Here is a 22,017-nt window from a genome sequence, read left to right as displayed (position 1 = left end):
ATAACCATTGTAATAATGATTTATTAACCCACAATCAATCAAGAAAAAAATTTATAAAAAATCTAAAAGAATCTTTGTTATCAAGCTTAACTTTAGTGTGTAACAACCCATTATGTCAAGAATGTAGATAAAATTATATTTCTTTTCAATATTGTTTGAAATCTGATAAATCAATCAAAATCTATTTGTTGAAATGTTTTTTTAAAATTTCTATTATTGCAATAATGGTGTGAGACTTGTATGCCCTAATCAATCCTTCCTATTATCATTCTTTCCTCTCCAATATGATTTTATTTATTGCTTATTATCTTTTTTCTATTTTTTTTGTCTTATCTATATGGCCTGTATGAAAACAATGTGTGAATACACATTACTGCATACTTCCTAGTTTTTAGGAAACTGCCATTTGGGAAGAAATTTTTTTTTATAAATTAACCATATCAATAAAATTTGACTGTATATATAAATGTATATAATATTCATTTATTATTTTGTTGTTGTTTTTTCTATGTATGTACACCCAAGAATAATAAATCTAATCTAATCTAATCTAATCATGGGCATACACTTTGATAACATTTGGCTCACCATCAAAACCAGTAGGAGCATCTTAAAGTCCATCATCCTCAAAATCAAGATTTTAAGATGGTTATTTTTAGCACATCAAAAACATTATTGTATACTTTTGAGGGTAATTTTTATCTTTAACATGTATTTAGCTTCATCCACAAGACTGGAGGTCAGCAGCTGTCCTCTAAAGTGATAGGGTTGAATTTATTTTTTTCTTCTAATATTTATTAATTAAAAATATTGTTAATTTCTACCTTATACTATATTTCATAATGATTAATGCATAAATTACTTTGAAAATTGTTGATTTATCGGAATTAATCTTTAAAAGAGGAGAAAAGTGCAAAAAAATAGTTTTTCCATTGCTTCGTTTTTGATTTGCATATCTTTTTGGTTCACCAGTATTTCCCCCAAATGCTGTTTTTTAAATCTTTTGTTTCATTGGTGCAGATAAATAAAAAATTAACAGTGGAAACTTGTAACCAAAACATACATCTACATTTCTTTTGAAATTTTTGACTACAGAGTTAAATTTATTGTATAAACTTTATAGAATCATAAAATGGCAATGGAGGAGTGTTCTGGGGTCTTTTGGAAAATTCCAGACTTCCTAAATAGAGAAAAAGAAAAAAATATATTCCTTGCATCTCCAGAATTTACAATAATAGATGACAATGGAAAATTGGCCAAATTTGATATAAATTTGTATCCTAAAATGGATAAAAAATCAGGATATGTATCAGTTTATCTAAGATGCTTAGTTGAAAGTAGTACTGCTACTTTCAAAATTAACATATTGGGTACAGAAAAGAAATATGAATACACCGATAGTGATACATTCAAAAAGGATGAGGGAAGTGGATGGACTAAATTTATTGCTATTGATGATCTAGAAAAGAATCATAACAACATCTTACCTGATGGAACACTGACTCTTGAGCTCAAAATCAAACAAGGAAGGTTACTCATGAGTGTTTATAAACTATCAACAAAGGCTAACACTTAATTAGGAGGGTAAGGAATGTTTACACCTTCCTTAATATTTTAATGGTGTGCATATAAAACATTTCTTGATAATAAATTAATTATTGATTGCGCGACCTTTGTCTTAAAGCCATAACTGTGCATGATTATGAGTTGCGATTGTTTATGGGCCAAGGCATTTCCATACTCTCACTATTCACTATAGTTGCCATGTACCAGACATAACAGCATTTGGTACCATTTTTATCTCTCCAATAAGCAGCACATTATAAATTTAAGCTAATGCCCCAAGTTTTTATTATTTAATTTCATGATTATTTATGAATAAACCATCCAATACAGAGGTAAATGCTGTGGAAGATGGAAGGCTGAATCTTCTACAAACTGAAATGGAGAAGTTCCTGAATGAAACAGATTTCTCTGATCTTGATGTAGAGTGTGGAGGATCTACATTGAAATGCCACAGAGCAATTGTTTCTATAAGATCAACAAAATTCAAACAACTAATAGGCTCTGCACCCAACAGTTCAAAACTTGTTATTGAAGATATTGATCACCAAGTTCTACAAGTAGGTTTAAATACTTGAATTCTAGTTATATGCATAACTTAGAGTAAACTGTTTTGGCACATTTGATAAGTAAATGCTAATAAAAATAGAATAAGATATTACCTTCAGAGCTGGATCTTTAAATCGTTTTGATGGTGCGCTGAATCGGGGCGATTCAGAGGTGAACCGGAGGTGCGCTGATGGTGCACCACAGCCACTACTATAAAACATGGTTCTTTAAAAAGTTTTTCGGCGCGGTGTTGCTAGATTGCTGGCGACACTCAATAACATATCCATACATGCCGGTACAATTCTATAACTTAAACCGGGTCAGTACGGTGTTTTATAAAACAATATATAATTTATTTTAAAAATAACTATAAAAATGTTTTCAAGATAGTTTTGCAATAAAATATTAAACTAATTTTTAAAAAATATTTATTTATTAAATATGATTTACCCTGATTTGGCACAGCAATGCCACTAGTTAAGTACCATTGGCGCGCCGGTACCGCGCAACTGACTGCGCTGAATCGCCCATGCCATTTCGATTTAAAGAAACTGAAATGAATCGCCCCGGTTCAGCACACCTATAAACGATTTAAAAATCCAGCTCAGAATAATTGAGAAAAAAATTTTCCATTTGAATATGCTCATATGCAAACATGAATTGTACTATTCCAGTTTGTCTAGGTATTGAAAGTGAAATGGTGTAAAACCTGGTCATTAGGATTTCATTATGAAGGGAGTGGAAAATAAAATCATACATTACCTTTTTTAAAGGGGTAGAATCAAAAAATTTGGCCTATTTCAAAATATCTTGTTAGCCTTAGAAATGACAATTTTTTAGGGTTTATTGTGAATTTACCAATTTGTAGAGGTTTTTTGAGATTTTCTCAGGCTAGGAACGTAATATATTGAAACGGAGAAACATTCCTGATTTTACTCCTCAAGGCCTTTTCTGGGAGCGCCATGAAGCCATAGTTATGATTCAGTAAATTTCAGGTCTTTATGCAGATTTTTAAAACTTTGCAGTGCTTGTGTGGTCAAAACACTTTGTAGCTGGGGGCACAAATTTTCTAATAATTTTTTGAGGGCGGGACACTTGAGTAATCATAGATTATAGTCCTTCTCTAATAAAAATAGACTGACTGTATATGTGTTTATATATGTTTAAACTTATTTTACTCAGGATATGATGTTATTCATTTACTGTGGAAAGTTGGAGACACTCAAAGTTAATGTTACCAAGCTCTACCAGGCTGCTTACCTGTATCTGATTGACAGTCTTAGAGGTACTTTAAAAATATCTATTAAAAAAACACAGCTTTATATTCTTCGCAGTACCACTTAAATCTAATCCTTTGATTTATTTTTAAAAAGCCCTTTTGAAATATTGCTAGAATCCGAAAATCTGGAATCTGTCAAAAAAATAAGAATCCTGAAACCATGGATTAATCTGTGTCATTTTTGGGCGGATTTATGTAAGAATCCAAATCTGGTCCAAAAATTGGAAGAATTGCCAACCCTACTATATTATACTGAGCTGGATCTTTAAATATGTAGCTGTTGCTGTAGCCTTAGCCATAGTAGTGACTGTAGTCATGGCTGTAGTCATAGCCGTAGTCATAGCTGTAGTCATAGCTGTAGTCATAGCTGTAGTCATAGCTGTAGTCGTCGCCACTGCCAGTGCTGCCAATAAAACAAGGATTTTAAAATGTTTGAAGTTTTTACGAATTATTATTATTATTATTATTTTTACTGAATTTTAAAAAGTGTTTGTGATTTAAAGATTGCATATAACTGTGACCAATTTGATTAAAAGATCGGTAATAAGTTGGTGGCTGTACCTCTGGCTACTGCTATGGCAATGGCTACACATTTAAAGATCCAGCTCTGATCAGTCTAATACCAACTATGTTTAGAGCTATGCCATGATTATATGGAGATGAATATAGCACCTGAGAACATTCTTGAATACCTGGAACTAGCAGACAAATTCCAAGACACAAAACTGAAAGAAATTGCAATGAAGTACTTGAAGGATAACATTAAATATAGTATAGATTCTGGTTTTTGGGAGGATTTTGCCAAGAATAATCCGAGTTTAATGATAGAAGTTTTAAGAAACATTGTCCATACTCCTAAGGTATCTAAACCAATATGTGGAACCATATCTGTATCTCCTGACAAAGAAATATATGGAACAAGACAAGGTCAAAAGGGTTTAGCTGAAGACATGGGAAAACTGAAGGATGAAAATGAGTTTACTGATATTGAACTAGTCTGTGAAGAAGTTACTCTAAAACACCACAAAGTAATACTGGCATCAAGATCTTCAGTATTCAAAGCAATGTTTTTGAACAAGTTTAAAGAGGGCATGTCTGGAATTGCTATGATAGAAGATGTTAAACTAGATATACTAAAGGTAAACATTTTTAAAACCTGCCATAACTTTATATATTTTCAGCTTAAACTTAACAAATTATAATGAATGAATCATGATTTGAAAGTTACAAAGAGTCAAATTTAAGGTGTGATCTTAAATTGAAATATTTTATTTTCAGGACATGATTTCCTACATGTATGGTGGAGAGCTGTATGGCCTGAAAGAAAATGCAATTGATCTATATAAAGCTGCAGACCTATATCTAATTTATGGTTTAACCGGTAAATATCTAGAAATAAGTCTATCTTCAAAGTACTTACAAAATGAATTTTAGTTATTTAGCACCAAATTATGGTTTCAAATGTAAATATTTATGTATTACTTTACATTCTTGTATAAAGTCAATTGTGTTATTACTATTGTATGTCTTCAAATTTAATTGCTAATCTAGAATAATATGAATTATAATAAATCATGGAAAAAAACTGTCGCTGAAGTCTTGCCCCCAACACTTGTAAATCAATGGAAACCAGACTCTTGTAAATTTAATTTAGGTATTTGTAGAGATCACATGCAGAAGAACATCAATGTTGGGAATGTTCTAGATATCATCATCTTAGCTGACCTGCATGGCGAACAAGAACTAAAAGATGATGCAATGAAATACTTTGCAGAAAATGTAAAGACATGCATGGAGTCAGCTACTTATAAGAAGTTGGCACCTCAGCATCCATTTTTAGTTATAGAAATTCTAAGCTGTATTATCAAAGAAAAAGTAAAATAGCTTTTCAATATTATGACTCCAACTCAAAACTGCAGCCCCTATATCAGAACAGGAAATGATTCAATATTTTTAAATCTTTCTATTCAAAGAAAATTGTCTAAACTTATTAGGGATAATATATGCTTTTATTGGGGGGAGAGGGGGAGTTGAACAGCTCCGATCTTTAATTTTAGTTTTAAAAATAAAAAAAAATTATGACTTTAACAATCCTACTACTGGTAGTGATGGTCTCACCAATGGTATTACAGTACATGCCCCTTATTAAGACCTATTAAACTATGATCCAAACTTTATATTTTTAGCTATCTCCTACAATCCATAATTACAACAAGAAATACCTATAAACCATTATAAAACTACAGAAGATTTATAACTATTTTGCAGAGGGTATACCACCGCCCTCATAAGTGAAATTTCCTCTTTTAAAGCTGAAACTGGAGGGTCAATTCCACATCACCCTCCCCCCTCTTAGTCAAGTGGCCCTTGAGGCATTATGGGGCGTAACCGCTATGATGTATATTGTATTTATTCTTAGCAAATCATGTGCTTTACAATGTATCTAAGATGTTGATCAAGTTTTTAAAATAATTTGATTTATGTTTGATTTATATTACATTTTTTTATATCTTTTTATTTTGATTGAGTGCTAACTAGTTTTTAGTAAACAATACTATGCATACAGGTATTGTTTTTATGATTTTCCTTTTAATATTCGTAGAAGATTGTCTGTAATACGAAAATAGACATGATTTTCAGCATGGCTGAGAACCGATTCTAATCCATGCAGCGGATAACAATCGGTTTTGAAGCCATACTGAAAATTACTGTGTCTGTAGATACCCTGAGGTACATTTACATAACATAATGTATCTTTTAAAACTTATATAAATGTACAATAGGCATATTTTCATAACCATTCTTTTATTTCAAATTCTAGTTTGATTACTTAGACTTAGTAGACCAAAAATGTATGCAAGTTAAAAAGTAAATATATTATTATATTCAGTTTTAAAGATCTCTTTCTTTTATACACCTTATTAAACATTAGTTAAAAATACAGGGTCCTAAAGGGATAAGACAATGGCCGATAAATTGGTGTACAACCCCCATGATGATACACAAAATTACCACTTCTCTAGATTACAATCGGAGGTTGAAGCATTGGACCCCCGGCTAAATGAACCAATCAATCAAAATTTAATTAAAGTCCCCAAGGTTTTTAAGCCAACTAATAAGAAAATGTTATTTCAAGACTTTGCGGACTATTGTAATTTGTAATAAACAGTCTAATGTCCCCTACCTCACCGAATAAAATATGCAAAAACCGAGAAAAATTCATATGTACAAAATATATACTGAACAGAATCAGCACCTGTATTTGCTTGTCATCCCATTCTTGTATTTTACACATTTAGATACAGGGAGAGAGGGGACAATGAGCTGTTTATTACACTAGTCCCCAAAGTTCGTTATCCAAACATTTCAACCATAAATTGTAATCTCCAGAAGGGGTAATTTAATGTATCTTCATTGGGGATTTACATCAATTAATCGGCCATTAGATCTTTAGATCCCTGCTTTGATATAACTATAGGTAGGAGATTCAGGAATAGGGCAAAGGTTGAGAAATGAATCTCCCCCCCAAATAATTATCTTTGAAATTATGCCTTTGGTAGATGGTCTGCAGATATTTTTATTGTCCATTCCCCTCCTGAACAAATCTTTTCAGCGCCATATTTTACATTGAATTCAATTATGTATTGAAAGCATTATTTCTAGAAGCGGAGCTATTCTTAATTTAGATTATTTCCGTTATATCTGTTCGTCCATATATTGCTTCAATTTTACGTTATGGAAAATTTTCATTTTATCCTTCATCAGAGATATTTCACAGGGGAGACTTCCGTCCTGAAGGGGGGGGGGGGAGTAATGAGTTTTTACCAACCTCTCCCTAATTTCTACACTACTTGATAATGCCAAAGTTTTCGATGAGTTATAATAAACCGACCTTTATTCTTATATTTTTTATTCAATCTAACAGTATAACACTTTACTATCTCAATTTTATACCTCACTCGTGAAAGAATTTTTTCTACATTGTTTATAAATAAACTTATGTAAGATAATTTTTATCAATCTAATAAAAAAAGAGATTATTTGTTTTTTGTAACATCAGTTTTATAATCTACATGAAGTACAATATGATAGGATGTCTGTCTGTCCGTCTGAAGCTTAAAATCTCACAAACTGCTAAACTATTTAGGTTGTGGTCTTATAAATTCTGGCCCTATGGGGGGTTTAAGCTGTTTTTCAGGCGGGAATTTTTATCATTGACCCTTTTTTTGGAAATTTAGCTTAAAATTTTTTTTGTTATTCTTGAAATTTTTAAACAATAACTTTTTTTTGAAAAGTGTGACAACATCCATAAGCAGCTAAGCACAAATAAAGCATGGAATAGACAAAAGAAGAAAGTGAAATACAGATTAGATGTTTATCTATTATAGCAAAAAAAGAGAGAATATTAAAATACTCAGAAAATCACGAAACCTTTAAAGTTAAGGTTTGTGTCTTTTAAAGCTTAGCCGATAGACAGACGGAAGAATTGATGTACAGTATAGATTTGCATATGTCGTAATAGAAATCTTTACTGAAAATTTAGCTGTCAATCTTCAATATCAACTGAGAAAGTCACATTTTCCCGCTTAGCGTTACGGACTGACTGACGAACAGACAAAGTGAATTATAGAGTAACTACGCTGCTAAAAAAAACTAGAAACAAATAGGACAAATAGATATATAGGAAAAGCTCTGATTAGAATTAAATTAACCCACTACTTACACAATAACTGGTTACCAATACTATGTCATAGAATATTGTACAAACTGTACTTTTATCTACGCTTTTGATTTATTCTGTACAAGCAATTTTCAAGATCTTTAGCTTAAAACAAAATTAACCTTACTTCTTTATATTATAGGATAGACAGATTTGATTGATTGATTACCCAAGGACTCCCCAACGGGAGGGGGGATAAAAGTTGGGGTAGCATGGAGATATCATTAAAAAAAATAAAAAAAATTATACTTTTTTGGCATGGTATCAGTTCTGGTAATGGTATTTTTTAAAATGTCCAAATATAAAATGTCCTCTATAGGTTATTGTATATAGTACATAATGAATCCAAGTAAAATAAGGAATAAAGAGATATCCTTATATTAAACTAAATGGATGTCTTTGTAACTGTGCGTCTGTCTGTGTGTTCTGAAGGATTTCGCTGACCGCTGGACAATGTAGCTTCTTATATGTCTTAATAAGATTTATAAATATTTTGGAAAGGCTACCTACACCCTCTCAAGAGAAATCACCCCTGAAATAAAATCTATGGACCCAGACCCAATACAAAATCGGGACAGGGTCCCCGTTTGTGGGCAGAGTTACATATAGCTTATGCCTCATCTATTATTTTACTTTAATTTTTATGACATTTTGTGCTTACTCATAAATGTAAATATGGCCATCCTTTTATTTCTGAATTAAATGGGAAAAATACAAATATATTTAGGTTACATATTTCCAGGGAGGGAGGGACCATTGGAATATAAATTACACTGGTACCCAAAGTTTTATAACTACGTTTTCTTATTCAATGGCCAAAAAACTTTGTGTGATTTTATTAGATTATGGTTGGATGGTTTCAAACTAATTATGTGCCACCTTTAACCGATAATTTTATTCTTAAAAAGGGGTAAACTTGTTTATTATCATTGGGTATGTACATTTATTTATCGTCCATTGTCTTATACCTAAATATCCCTGTATATATGTTGTGTGTTTTTCCAGAGATCTAAAGGGATAAGACAATGGCCGATAAATTGATGTACATCACCAAGGATGAAACAATGATTATCCCTTCTGTAGATTACAGTTTGTTGCTGAAACGTTTGGACACTCAACAAAATGAACTAACCAATCAAAATTTAAAAAACATCCAAAGGTTGTTAAGTCAACGAATAAGAAAACATTATTTTAAAACTTTGGGGACTCGTTTAATAAACAGCCCAGTGTCCTCTCCCTCCCTTGTATTATATACGCAATTGTTTTCAATCAATCTATTAATCTTATTTGCGCGTAGGTGTTATCCAATATAATCCTTTCAAAACTTTTCCAGTATGGCCTCGAAACCGATTAATATCAGCTGAATTAGAACAGGTTCTTAAACGGTTAAGTAATATCCATCAGATAATCAACCCTTTTATTGAAAGACATTTGTCTTGAAATCATAACTGTACATTTTAATGAGTTGCGCCTGTGTTTTTGCTAAGGCATTCGCCCTAATTTCATTATTAGTGTCACATACCAGACATAGCTGCAGTAGGTATCATTTTTACGTATCTAAAATAATGAGTTATGCTAGAATTACATAGTACTTTATATTTTACTAGAGACTGCGCCCCTAGAGGTATCTAGTGGCACTTTGAATGTTTTTTTTACCTATTTAAAATATCTAATTACAGTAATAATTGGTTTATGTTTCGTTCAAGTTTCTTTTTTCGGAAGGGGTAATTTTTTTCTAGGGGCGATTTCTCCTGAGAGGGTGGTGGTACCCTCCCCCAAAATAGTCATAAACCTTCCCGGGACTTATGAGAAGCTACCCTGTTAAGGAGAACCCGATCGGTTCAGCGGTAAGCGAGATCCTTCGGTACAAACACACAGATAAACACACTGACATCCTGTTACTTTAGTATAAGGATATCCTAGAAGAAATTAAGATATAGATTATTAACTTCTGTCAATGGCAAGTGGGTAAAATTAAGCAATATTTTTGTCCTATTAAAAAAAACCTGTATTTTAAGGCCTTAGGAATAATTTTCATTTCTCTCCCTAATTTATAATTATTTTTGGCACTTTTTTGACAAAAGGTTTTCTTTATGTAGATTAATATCTTTTTATAGTTTTGGCATGTCTTCATGGAAGGGTTGCAAATCAATGATGCTTATTTGGCTGTTGGCTTCTTTTTGTACGTGACTAATATTTAATTTTCTTTTGGTATTCTTTTTATTGTTTTTCATTGTCATTTTATAGTATTTAATCTATTTTAAGCACAAATAAGTGATTCGTAAATTTTTAACTCGCTAACCGCTGAACCGTTATGGTTCTCCTTTACAGGGTAGCTTCTCATAGGTCATGGTAAGGTTTATCACTATTTTGATGGAGTGCACCACCACCCTCCCAAGAGAAATCGCCTTAGAAAAAAAATTACCCGCCACAAAAAAAATTTTCCTTAACCTAAAATTAAACAAGGGGAGGGGGGACGACCCTTCCATAAGATAATTCTTTAATTTATAAAAAAAAATTGGTTATCAAATTCAACTCCCCCCTCTGCAAGGTACCCTGGAGGAGGCCTCTAATAATATTTTATTTCTTAAATCCTTTTTTTTACTATTTTATTTCTATTTTAGTATTGGGATGGTTTTAGGCTATTTTTCTTTTCCTCCTCTTTGATTTGACCCCCTTTATGTTAGGGGCCCACCCACTTTTATTATAAAAAGCGCTATCACTGAAAATTGGTATATATTGGTATATTACTAGTTGATCTTGGCTTTTAATGTATATTGTCATCCTTGTTGCTGTATGTTGTGAACCTAAAACGTACCTATATATATAATCTATAAATGACAAGAAAAAGAAAGAATAATCTATTAATGGAAATATATACTTTTATTATTAATAATATCACGGACTTGGGGGATAGAATAATGGATGAAAAATAATCACCCTAAAGTTTATGTGTATTAAAATTTTTGCGTTGGGAGGTGGGGAAACCTGAATAACCTATATTTTTTGTATCTCTGAACCAGATTTTGCTTCACTGATAATTACGTCTTTACGTACCAACCCTTTGATTGCATGACCTTTAACTGAAAGTTCAATAGAAAAAAAGAATACAGCCTGATTATGGGACAAGGCATTCTCCCTATCGTAACACTATTCATGTCCCCAATCTAATTAGAAGGAAGAAATTATTTTTAATGTTTTTAATTAAGTCACATTGCTGGAGGAAAAAAATGATTATTGATTAGTTTAAATGCCATTATCCCCTCCCTCTCTGAATATTATTGATATTGCAGATATCACATAAGCAAAGAATGTACTATCTTACAAAACAACATAATTATTTTACATAAAAACTAGGATGACAACATCCATAAAAGCGAAGCTTTGAAACGAAAGGACAAACGAACATATACAATTGTAGAGTGTTAGAACTGAATGATTAGAATATAAAAGTATAAAAGTCGAATCAAAATTGTAAGTAAATTTGTTGAAAAACGGCTCAAATAGAGGATATTGTTTAAGGGCATTCTTACATTTTTAGGACTTGATTATAGAGATGCTTCGCATATAACATTGTAATTTGTTGTCCTGGAAAAAGTGTTCCAAATATTAATCGGATAATCTTATCACATAAAAATTTGTTATTAAAAAAGTTAAAAATCAATATGTTTAAAATGGATGAACAGACATTCTTGTAACGATTATAGAGTTGCCACGCTTTCTAAATCGTACCTAGTCAAAACTTATACAAGCATCACCATACAAAGTTTTTAAATTACGAAGAGAGTTAACTGTCTGTGACGTACGGACGGACGGACCCAAATTATATAAAAGCTTAGCAATTAAAAAAAAATATTTTATAAAGTTCAGCTTCCCTCATTTTGTTTGTATAAACATCAAGTCCAATTTTACTTAGGTTTTAAACATATTTTAGAAATTTATTTAGGTTGCAAAAATCGGCAAATAAGAAATGACGTTTTAAAGAAGAATGTAGTCAAGAGTATCTTAAACTCAGACCTAAAAAAAATATTGGTTCGAATCGGTTGTAATGTTCAGGGAAACTTTATTAATACATTTGGGAGGTCTTAGGCTATTTCCAAAATTCTCAAATTATATTTTTTTTAAAAATACATAGGACAAAATATGTCAGACTGAAAAAAACCCTATACAATATATTAAAAATTTCAATTTTATATATTAACAAAATTATTTTAAAATACTATTTTGAATTTTTATCGTTTCTGTAAATATGATTTTAGATATTTTGTATTATTTGCAGAACATCCATTATGAGATGATCTAGTAATTGATATAAATATAAGTAATTTATGCATTGTTTACTCCAGATATTTTTAGTAGCGAAGCTAGTCTATAATTCACTTTGTCTAACCGTCCGTCTGTCAGTCCCTATCGTCAGTAGCTTTATTGATATAAATATAAGTAATTTATGCATTGTTTACTCCAGATATTTTTAGTAGCGAAGCTACTCTAAATTCACTTTGTCTGTCGACTATCAGTCCGTCCGTCAGTCGGTCAGTCCGTAACTCTGAATTATGAAATATTTAAAAATTAAAAATACATGTTAAAGGTTTCGTGATTTTTTTTCTTCATAAATCTATTCTTGATTTTAAAAATGCTCTCAAAATATCTTTGTTCATATTTCCATCCATGATTGTTTGTGCTTTGCTACTTATGGATGTTATCATCCTTGTTATATATTTTACCTAGATCATCTATTATATATATGTCTCTATAATAGGTACAAAAATAGCACAATAGTATAAAAGTAACAGAATGTTTGTCTGTGTGTTTGTTCCGAATGATCTCGCTAACTTCTGGATATATGGTTCTCCTTTACAGTAAAGCTTCTTATAGGTCCAAGAAAGGGTTAAACATTTTTTTTGAGGGAGGGTACCTGAACCCTCCCAAGAGAAATAGTCCCATAGAAAAAATACCTCCATAAAAAGTTTTTACTTTTTGGGTTTTTTTAACTAAAATGTAAAGAGTAGGGTCTACTCTACACTCCCCCTCATTTCCTAAAGTCTTCATAGCTGAATTATACAGAGAGAGATGGGAAAATGGGCTGTTTATTACACTAGTCCCCAACGTATTATAATAATGTTTTCTTATACGTTGGCTTAACAACCTTTGGAACTTTTATAGAATTTTGATTTGGTGATTCATCAAGTTGAGTGTCCAAACTTTTCAACAACTAATTGTAACCTACAGAAGGGGTAATTGTGTGCATCATCATTGTTGATGTACATTAATTTAACGGCCATTGTCTTATCCCTTTAGATCCCTGTGAAATTATATCTGTCCCAAATTTGATTCCTTTATCATATTCTTGGTAAACTAAATTAGCATATACGAATGGATGGTGGAGAAACTTTTAATTGGTGCTTTATATTATAAAGTTAAAAAGAAAAAATAGCCAAAAACCTGAAATTAAGCTTGTACTTTAGCAGGTAGACTTCATATTATCGCATAAGACGAAAGATAACTATTTTCTGATTCTTTCAGCTAAAAAAAAAATCTGAAAAAATTGGTTGAGAATAACAAAGAATCAGGGTGCTGTAAACAGAGGCATGCTAAAATTAAGGGGGTGGATACACCTCCATGGGTGTCCACTGTTCAACCTTGTACAACCACCAAATACAGCCAAGGGGGTTGTCAAGGTAAAAAAGTCAAACAATCTTAAATTTAAGGGTAGACAGACCTTCCTGACATTAAAGATACACCCCCATTGTTGTCTGTAGTACAACCCCTAAAGCTCACAACCCCCTCGATTTTGGTTTAATTGGAAGGTGACAAAAACTTAAGAAGGGGCTGTCAAAATTTAAAATAAATAAAAATCTTCTAAATTTCTCAAAAAAAATCTGCGAATTTTTTTAAAAATCTATACATCGTATTCACAGCTAATATTTTGTAAACCCATTTAAGAATATCCCAAGATCTTGAATTAATTAATACGAATATCTTAGATTGATAATCCACTTCAAAACTTATAATATGAGGGAACAGTGATATGCAACTTGAAGATAAGACAACTAAGAAAAGATATCTAAAGAGATAAGACGATAAATTGATATATATCCCCAATGATGATAAATAAAATTATCCATTCTCCTGGTCAAAATAGTTGGTTGAATTCAAAACCAACCAATTAAAATTTAACAAATAAGATAACGTGGTTATAAAACTTTGGATACCAGTGAAATTTATATTCCAATGTCTCCTCCCTCATAGTATTTAAATAAATGTTTGAAAAAGTTTCTATACATATATTCAGTAAATGTGCAAATGACAACATGTCAATTTTGATTTTTTTTGAACATTTAATTGGGTTAAAGCCTAGATGTGTAGATGCAATTCTCCAATTTGCTATTTATATTTCTAAACCCTCGGCATTAGCGTCAATGAACAAGGATAACAACATACATAAAAACGAAGATCTGAAACGGTAGGACAAGCGAACATTAATACTTGTAGAGTGTCAGAACTGAATAATCAGAATAAAACGGTATGAAGGTCGAAACAAAATTGTATTTTAATTTGTTGTAAAACTGCTTAAATACAGGAAAATGTTTAAGTACTTACATTTTTAGAAATTGATTATTGACATGCTTCGCTTAAAACATTGTAATTAGTTGTCCTAGAAATCAGTATACAAATAATCGAATCAATCGAATAATCGAACATAAATCATAAATCTAATTATACAGTGTGTTTTTTTTATGAGAACTTTTTTGAAAGCAATTTTACCCCACTTATAGTTTATAAACAGACGTTGTGCCTGTTTACAAGCCAAAAGCCTAACTCTTTTAAAACAGGATCTTAAGACGATAAGACAATGGACGATAAACTGATGCACATACACAATGATGATAAACAAAATTAACCCTTCTGCTGATTAAAATCATTACCTAAACATTATTATTCGGACACTACTAGTTTACAACCAACCATTCGCAATTTAATAAAAAAGTACCCAAGGAATGAGATAAAAGTTGTTGGTACCAGTTTAATTTACAGTTCAATGTCCCCTCCCTCCCTAATCTTTCTATTAAATTTGGCCTTTCTAATTCTCTTTTAATCTATCTATCTATTTTCTAACTTATCTATTTCTATTTCAATCTATCTATCTATCTTTTAATTTATCTATTTCTCTTTTAATCTATCTATCTTTTTTTAATGTATCTATTTCTCTTTTAATCTATCTATCTTTTAATTTATCTATCTCTCTTTTAATCTATATATATAGTATATATCTATCTCTCTTTTAATCTATCTATCTAATTATATCTCTTTTAATGTATCTATCTCTCTTTTAATGTATCTATATCTCTTTCAATGTATCTATCTCTCTTTTAATGTATCTATCTCTCTTTTAATGTATCTATCTCTCTTTTAATCTATCAATCTCTCTTCTAATCTATTCATCTATCTATATTTTAATCTATCTATCTCTCTTTTAATCATCTATCTATCTTTTAATGTATCTATCTCTCTTTTAATCTATCTTTCTCTTTTCTAATCTATCTATCTCTCTTCTAATCTATTAATCTATCTTTTAATGTATCTATCTCTCTCTTTTAATTTATCTATCTATCTATCTCTCTTTTAATCTATCTTTCTTTCTATACCTCTTATAATCTATCTATCTATTTTAGCAAAATAGCAAAGGGCATAAATATCAATATAATAAAAGGAAGTTCGAGTCATGTTTCTGTCAATTTAACTCCAATTTAACCCTACTACTCCAGGGATATTAAGGGATAAGACAATGGACAATTAATTTATGGACATCATCCCAATGATTATAAATTATATAACCCTTTATGTGGATTAAAAAACAGATTTATAGTATAGATGTACATATGTACAGATAACTTCCTTCCTTCCTTTTTCAATGACCTTATTCGTCTACTACCAAATTGTTTTCTGCTACTTGGCTAACACACCTTTGGTCGATTTTCAATGACCCAATTGAGAGTGGGCACAAGAACAAAAAATATAATTGGCCATTTGTTTATTTTTTATTTTTTTACTTTTTTTCAATTTTGCTTACAATGGATTCGTAATATTTTTCTGATTCTAAAGGTATATATGAACCCATATTTTTTTACCAGTGAAATGATAAAATTAAGTTCAAAGTTTTTATTCTCGTGGGTTTTAAAAAAATCAATTTTTTCAATAATTACCTGACAAAATTCAAAAAGTAAGGTGTCAAATTAAAGATCTTACTATTTTTGTACATAATGGACATTTTCTTCCTTTTTTTTGTTGCGTTTTAGTACCTTAAAATCGACTTAATCTTTTTTTTAAAAACTTAAATTACTTAAAAAATAAGAGGTCTATGGGGAGATACAGTTATTTAATTCTTGCCCGTTCTAGTGTTTTACTCTAATGATTAAAAGTAGGATTGGACCGGATATCCAGCATTATAAATTAGCCTGATATCCGTTATCCGGCCCAGCCCTAACTAAAAGTATTGGTTGACCAATCAAGATTTAATAAAAGGACCTAAAGTAAGCGAGGTAGAGAGTTAGTTTATAAAAACTTTGGGTACCTTAATAATTTACAGTACAATGTCCTTTTCCTCCGTGTACACTGTACAGTACCACATTAATTCAAATCAAATTCTGAACTTTTTGTCGTATCCTATAATACACAACACAGCTTTTTCTAACGGAGGGAGGGGACATTTGGCTGTTTGTATTACACTAGTCCTCAAAGTTTTATGATTATCTTTTTCGTAGGCTTAACAACTTCGGGTGCTTTATTGAATTTTGATTGGTTGGTTTATTAAGTTAAGTGTCTAAACGTTTCAACTAATTGTAATATACAGAATAGTTATTTTTATTAATCATCATTCGGGATTTATATCAATTTTTCGGCCATTATGTTATCCCTTTAGATCCCTGGATTTTCTACAATTAGAACATTTTTTGCACAATTTTTAAAATATTTAATCTTGATTTTTCAAAGTTATACTTATAAAAAAAATTCTATTTAATATTCGTGGAAAATGATGTTTTAGGTTTAAAGCCATACTGGAAATTATATTAAGATTTTTAAGTTGTAATAATAAACTAACCCGACATCAAGAAATACAAAAGCAAATTGTAAATTATAATGTACGATACAGGGATGGCCGCCACAGACAACGTCAGCCGCGCGGCTATGCAAGCAAACCAATTAGTTTCACTGTCAGCCGCGTGGCTTTCTTAGCCACCCAATAAGCCTAACACTCTGTCAGTCACCCTAAGCCGCAGCAAACCTCAGTTATCGCCACATCCACACTAATCAACGGCTGTGCGGATGACGACTCTTGGTTAGATATACATTTCTTGTTGAATGTGTGTATCAAAGAAATACTGAATTGTTATTTGTCTAAATATTAGAGTTAACATTCTAATAATTAGGAGTTCTATATTTGTATAAAAGTAGCAGGATGTGTGTCTGTGTGTACCAAATGATTTCGCTAATCACTGAACCGATATGGTTCTCCTTTTCTGTGAAGCTTCTTATAGGGCAGGTTTATAAATATTTCTGGAGCTGGTACCACTACCCAGTTCCGAATGCTAGGGCCACCAAAACTGGTATTAATTTTAAGATTTATATTTCATTATTTGTGAAAAGTTGTCTATAATACGAAACCATGCATGATTTTTTAGTTATGGCTAAGAACCGGTTATTAATCGGGTTCAAAGCCACACTATTCTCTCTATCCTATATCTAGATAGCCTGATATCTAGTTGCCGAAAGTGTACGCAGTTTCCTGGGTGTTTCCTCATCCTCGCTCAATATTTACTACTAGCTACAAATCTTCAAACTTCCCTTAAAAAAATCAAAATTTGAATGTGTAAACGATTTATACAATATACATTATAAATTTGAATTTTTTAAATTTTGATTTTTTTTTTTTGAAGTTTGAAGCTTTTTTAGCTAGTAGTAAATATTGAGCTAGGATGAGGAAACACTCAGGAAACTGCGTACACTTTCGGCAACTAGATATCAGGCTATCTATATCTAATATTTCTCACGGAGGGAGGGAACATTGAGCTGTTTATTGCACTAGTCCCCAAAGTTATATAATAACGTCTTCATATAAGATGACATATCAATTAAATGTTGATTGGTTCATTAAGTTGAGTGTTTAAACTTTTCGACCACTAATTTTAATGTACAGCCGGAGTAATTTTGTGCAGTATCACAGGGGGTGTACATTAATTTATCGGCCATTGTCTTATCCCTTTAGATCCCTGACTATTTGTTCTTTTGTGTGTGTCAGAATAATTTTGTTTAGTCTGAATGTCAGTGTCAAAATTTCCCACAACAAATATCGGGGTGTGTAAACAATTCCGCATATGGTTTGCCATATTACCCTAGAAATCTTCATGGTTTAGACAATGGACGATAAATTAATGTACAATTCTCTCTTAAATATAAAAGAAATAACTTATTCTATGGTTTAAAGTTATTACTCTCCTCTCCTCATCCCTCATTTTTATGACGTCAGAGTTTTTTTGAGAGAGACTTTCTTCGTCTTCTAAAACGTTGATTTATGATAAATATCCTAAAATTATAATTATCTACACATAGAGTAGATTTCATAGCAGCTTTAGCTCATTGATAAAGCAAATTGTTTCAATGAAAGTGAAGCTTCTTAAATATTTAGGTTCGGCCCATCTTTTTTGACCGTTAATTAACAAATGTTAAAATAGATGAAAAACCTTGCATGAAGATTCCAGAAAGAATTAGGTACAATCTGGAAAGCTTATCTACTCTATAATTGTTACAAGAAAGTATGTATGTTCATTTGAAACTTGTTGGTTCTTATTTAACTGTTTTGATTCAATATTTTATGTAAGATTATTTCCGTATGGATTTTATATTTTATATGTTGAATTTTTAAATTTTTATTAAAACAAGGGGTTGGGATTAGTGCTCGATAGGTACTTTCAGAGAAAGAACCAGCATTGCCTTTAATGTAAGTTGTCATCCTTGTTGCATTATTGTATATAACTGTCACTCTAACTATCACAATGTAGTAACAACCCTGTATGTAACTGTCACTCTAACTATCACAATGTAGTAACAACCCTGTATGTAACTGTCACTCTAACTATCACAATGTAGTAACAACCCTGTATGTAACTGTCACTCTTAATATCACAATGAAGTAACAACCCTTTATGTAACTGTCACTCTAACTATCACAATGTAGTAACAACCCTGTATGTAACTGTCACTCTAACTATCACAATGTAGTAACAACCCTGTATGTAACTGTCACTCTAACTATCACAATGTAGTAACAACCCTGTATGTAACTGTCACTCTAACTATCACAATGTAGTAACAACCCTGTATGTAACTGTCACTCTAACTATCACAATGTAGTAACAACCCTGTATGTAACTGTCACTCTAACTATCACAATGTAGTAACAACCCTGTATGTAACTGTCACTCTAACTATCACAATGTAGTAACAACCCTGTATGTAACTGTCACTCTAACTATCACAATGTAGTAACAACCCTGTATGTAACTGTCACTCTAACTATCACAATGTAGTAACAACCCTGTATGTAACTGTCACTCTAACTATCACAATGTAGTAACAACCCTGTATGTAACTGTCACTCTAACTATCACAATGTAGTAACAACCCTGTATGTAACTGTCACTCTAACTATCACAATGTAGTAACAACCCTGTATGTAACTGTCACTCTAACTATCACAATGTAGTAACAACCCTGTATGTAACTGTCACTCTAACTATCACAATGTATTAACAACCCTGTATGTAACTGTCACTCTAACTATCACAATGTAGTAACAACCCTGTATGTAACTGTCACTCTAACTATCACAATGAAGCAACAATCCTGTATATAATTGTCACTCTAACTATCACAATGTAGTAACAACCCTGTATGTAACTGTCACTCTAACTATCACAATGTAGTAACAACCCTGTATGTAACTGTCACTCTAACTATCACAATGTATTAACAACCCTGTATGTAACTGTCACTCTAACTATCACAATGTAGTAACAACCCTGTATGTAACTGTCACTCTAACTATCACAATGTAGTAACAACCCTGTATGTAACTGTCACTCTAACTATCACAATGAAGCAACAATCCTGTATATAATTGTCACTCTAACTATCACAATGTAGTAACAACCCTGTATGTAACTGTCACTCTAACTATCACAATGTAGTAACAACCCTGTATGTAACTGTCACTCTAACTATCACAATGTATTAACAACCCTGTATGTAACTGTCACTCTAACTATCACAATGTAGTAACAACCCTGTATGTAACTGTCACTCTAACTATCACAATGAAGCAACAATCCTGTATATAATTGTCACTCTAACTATCACAATGTAGTAACAACCCTGTATGTAACTGTCACTCTAACTATCACAATGTAGTAACAACCCTGTATGTAACTGTCACTCTAACTATCACAATGTAGTAACAACCCTGTATGTAACTGTCACTCTAACTATCACAATGTAGTAACAACCCTGTATGTAACTGTCACTCTAACTATCACAATGAAGCAACAATCCTGTATATAATTGTCACTCTAACTATCACAATGTAGTAACAACCCTGTATGTAACTGTCACTCTAACTATCACAATGTAGTAACAACCCTGTATGTAACTGTCACTCTAACTATCACAATGTAGTAACAACCCTGTATGTAACTGTCACTCTAACTATCACAATGTAGTAACAACCCTGTATGTAACTGTCACTCTAACTATCACAATGAAGCAACAACCCTGTATGTAACTGTCACTCTAACTATCACAATGTAGTAACAACCCTGTATGTAACTGTCACTCTAACTATCACAATGTAGTAACAACCCTGTATGTAACTGTCACTCTAACTATCACAATGTAGTAACAACCCTGTATGTAACTGTCACTCTAACTATCACAATGAAGCAACAACCCTGTATGTAACTGTCACTCTAACTATCACAATGTAGTAACAACCCTGTATGTAACTGTCACTCTAACTATCACAATGTAGTAACAACCCTGTATGTAACTGTCACTCTAACTATCACAATGAAGCAACAACCCTGTATGTAACTGTCACTCTAACTATCACAATGTAGTAACAACCCTGTATGTAACTGTCACTCTAACTATCACAATGTAGTAACAACCCTGTATGTAACTGTCACTCTAACTATCACAATGTAGTAACAACCCTGTATGTAACTGTCACTCTAACTATCACAATGAAGCAACAACCCTGTATGTAACTGTCACTCTAACTATCACAATGTAGTAACAACCCTGTATGTAACTGTCACTCTAACTATCACAATGTAGTAACAACCCTGTATGTAACTGTCACTCTAACTATCACAATGTAGTAACAACCCTGTATGTAACTGTCACTCTAACTATCACAATGTATTAACAACCCTGTATGTAACTGTCACTCTAACTATCACAATGTAGTAACAACCCTGTATGTAACTGTCACTCTAACTATCACAATGAAGCAACAATCCTGTATATAATTGTCACTCTAACTATCACAATAAAGCAACAACTCTCATAAGGAAATAAAAATTAAATAGCCTAATTTAATTCTATTTTATAAAAAAAAAACAAGGATACTTCGGTTCATGAGCAGTGCAACGAAAATAATTCTGATATAAAAGTAACAGGATGCCTTGGTGTTTGTCTGAACTGATTTAATTCTCCTTTACAATGAAGCTTCTTATAAGTCCTGGGAAGGTTTAAAACAATGTACGGGGGAGTTTACCACCACACTCAAAGAGCAATCGCCCCTAGAAAAAATTGACCCTTCCCCCGAAAAATATGTATCTATACATAGGGG

General features: G+C 31.8%; 2 protein-coding genes across 3 annotated transcripts in view; both read left to right on the top strand.

The window, feature by feature from the left end:
- The window catches only part of LOC145305885 (protein FAM221B-like), a 519,245-nt gene that overhangs the window by 226,927 nt on the left and 270,301 nt on the right, over positions 1–22,017 (top strand). The gene's annotated exons all lie outside the window — the stretch shown is intronic.
- Positions 1,901–6,280, top strand: LOC145306048 (TD and POZ domain-containing protein 3-like). The gene is made up of 5 exons (XM_080147978.1): positions 1,901–2,123; positions 3,295–3,397; positions 4,028–4,530; positions 4,670–4,772; positions 5,046–6,280. The coding sequence occupies exons 1-5, from the start codon at positions 1,944–1,946 to the stop codon at positions 5,273–5,275; spliced, it is 1,119 nt and encodes a 372-aa protein (XP_080004104.1). The 5' UTR covers positions 1,901–1,943; the 3' UTR covers positions 5,276–6,280.

The sequence above is a fragment of the Acartia tonsa genome, chromosome 14 (assembly GCF_053477335.1).
Source record: "Acartia tonsa isolate MP-2025a chromosome 14, ASM5347733v1, whole genome shotgun sequence".
NCBI classification, from domain to species: domain Eukaryota; kingdom Metazoa; phylum Arthropoda; class Copepoda; order Calanoida; family Acartiidae; genus Acartia; species Acartia tonsa.
The sequence above is the reverse complement of the archived record's forward strand: the minus strand, read 5'-3'. Positions and strand labels throughout refer to the sequence as shown.

What these genes read in the sequence shown, in the direction of transcription:
- LOC145306048 (XM_080147978.1), top strand. Translation starts at nt 1,944, where the DNA reads ATGGAGAAGTTCCTGAATGAAACAGATTTCTCTGATCTTGATGTAGAG. An exon ending in TTGATCACCAAGTTCTACAA is followed by an intron (nt 2,124 to 3,294) that starts GTAGGTTTAAAT and finishes TATTTTACTCAG; the next exon opens with GATATGATGTTATTCATTTA. An exon ending in TTAAACTAGATATACTAAAG is followed by an intron (nt 4,531 to 4,669) that starts GTAAACATTTTT and finishes TTTTATTTTCAG; the next exon opens with GACATGATTTCCTACATGTA.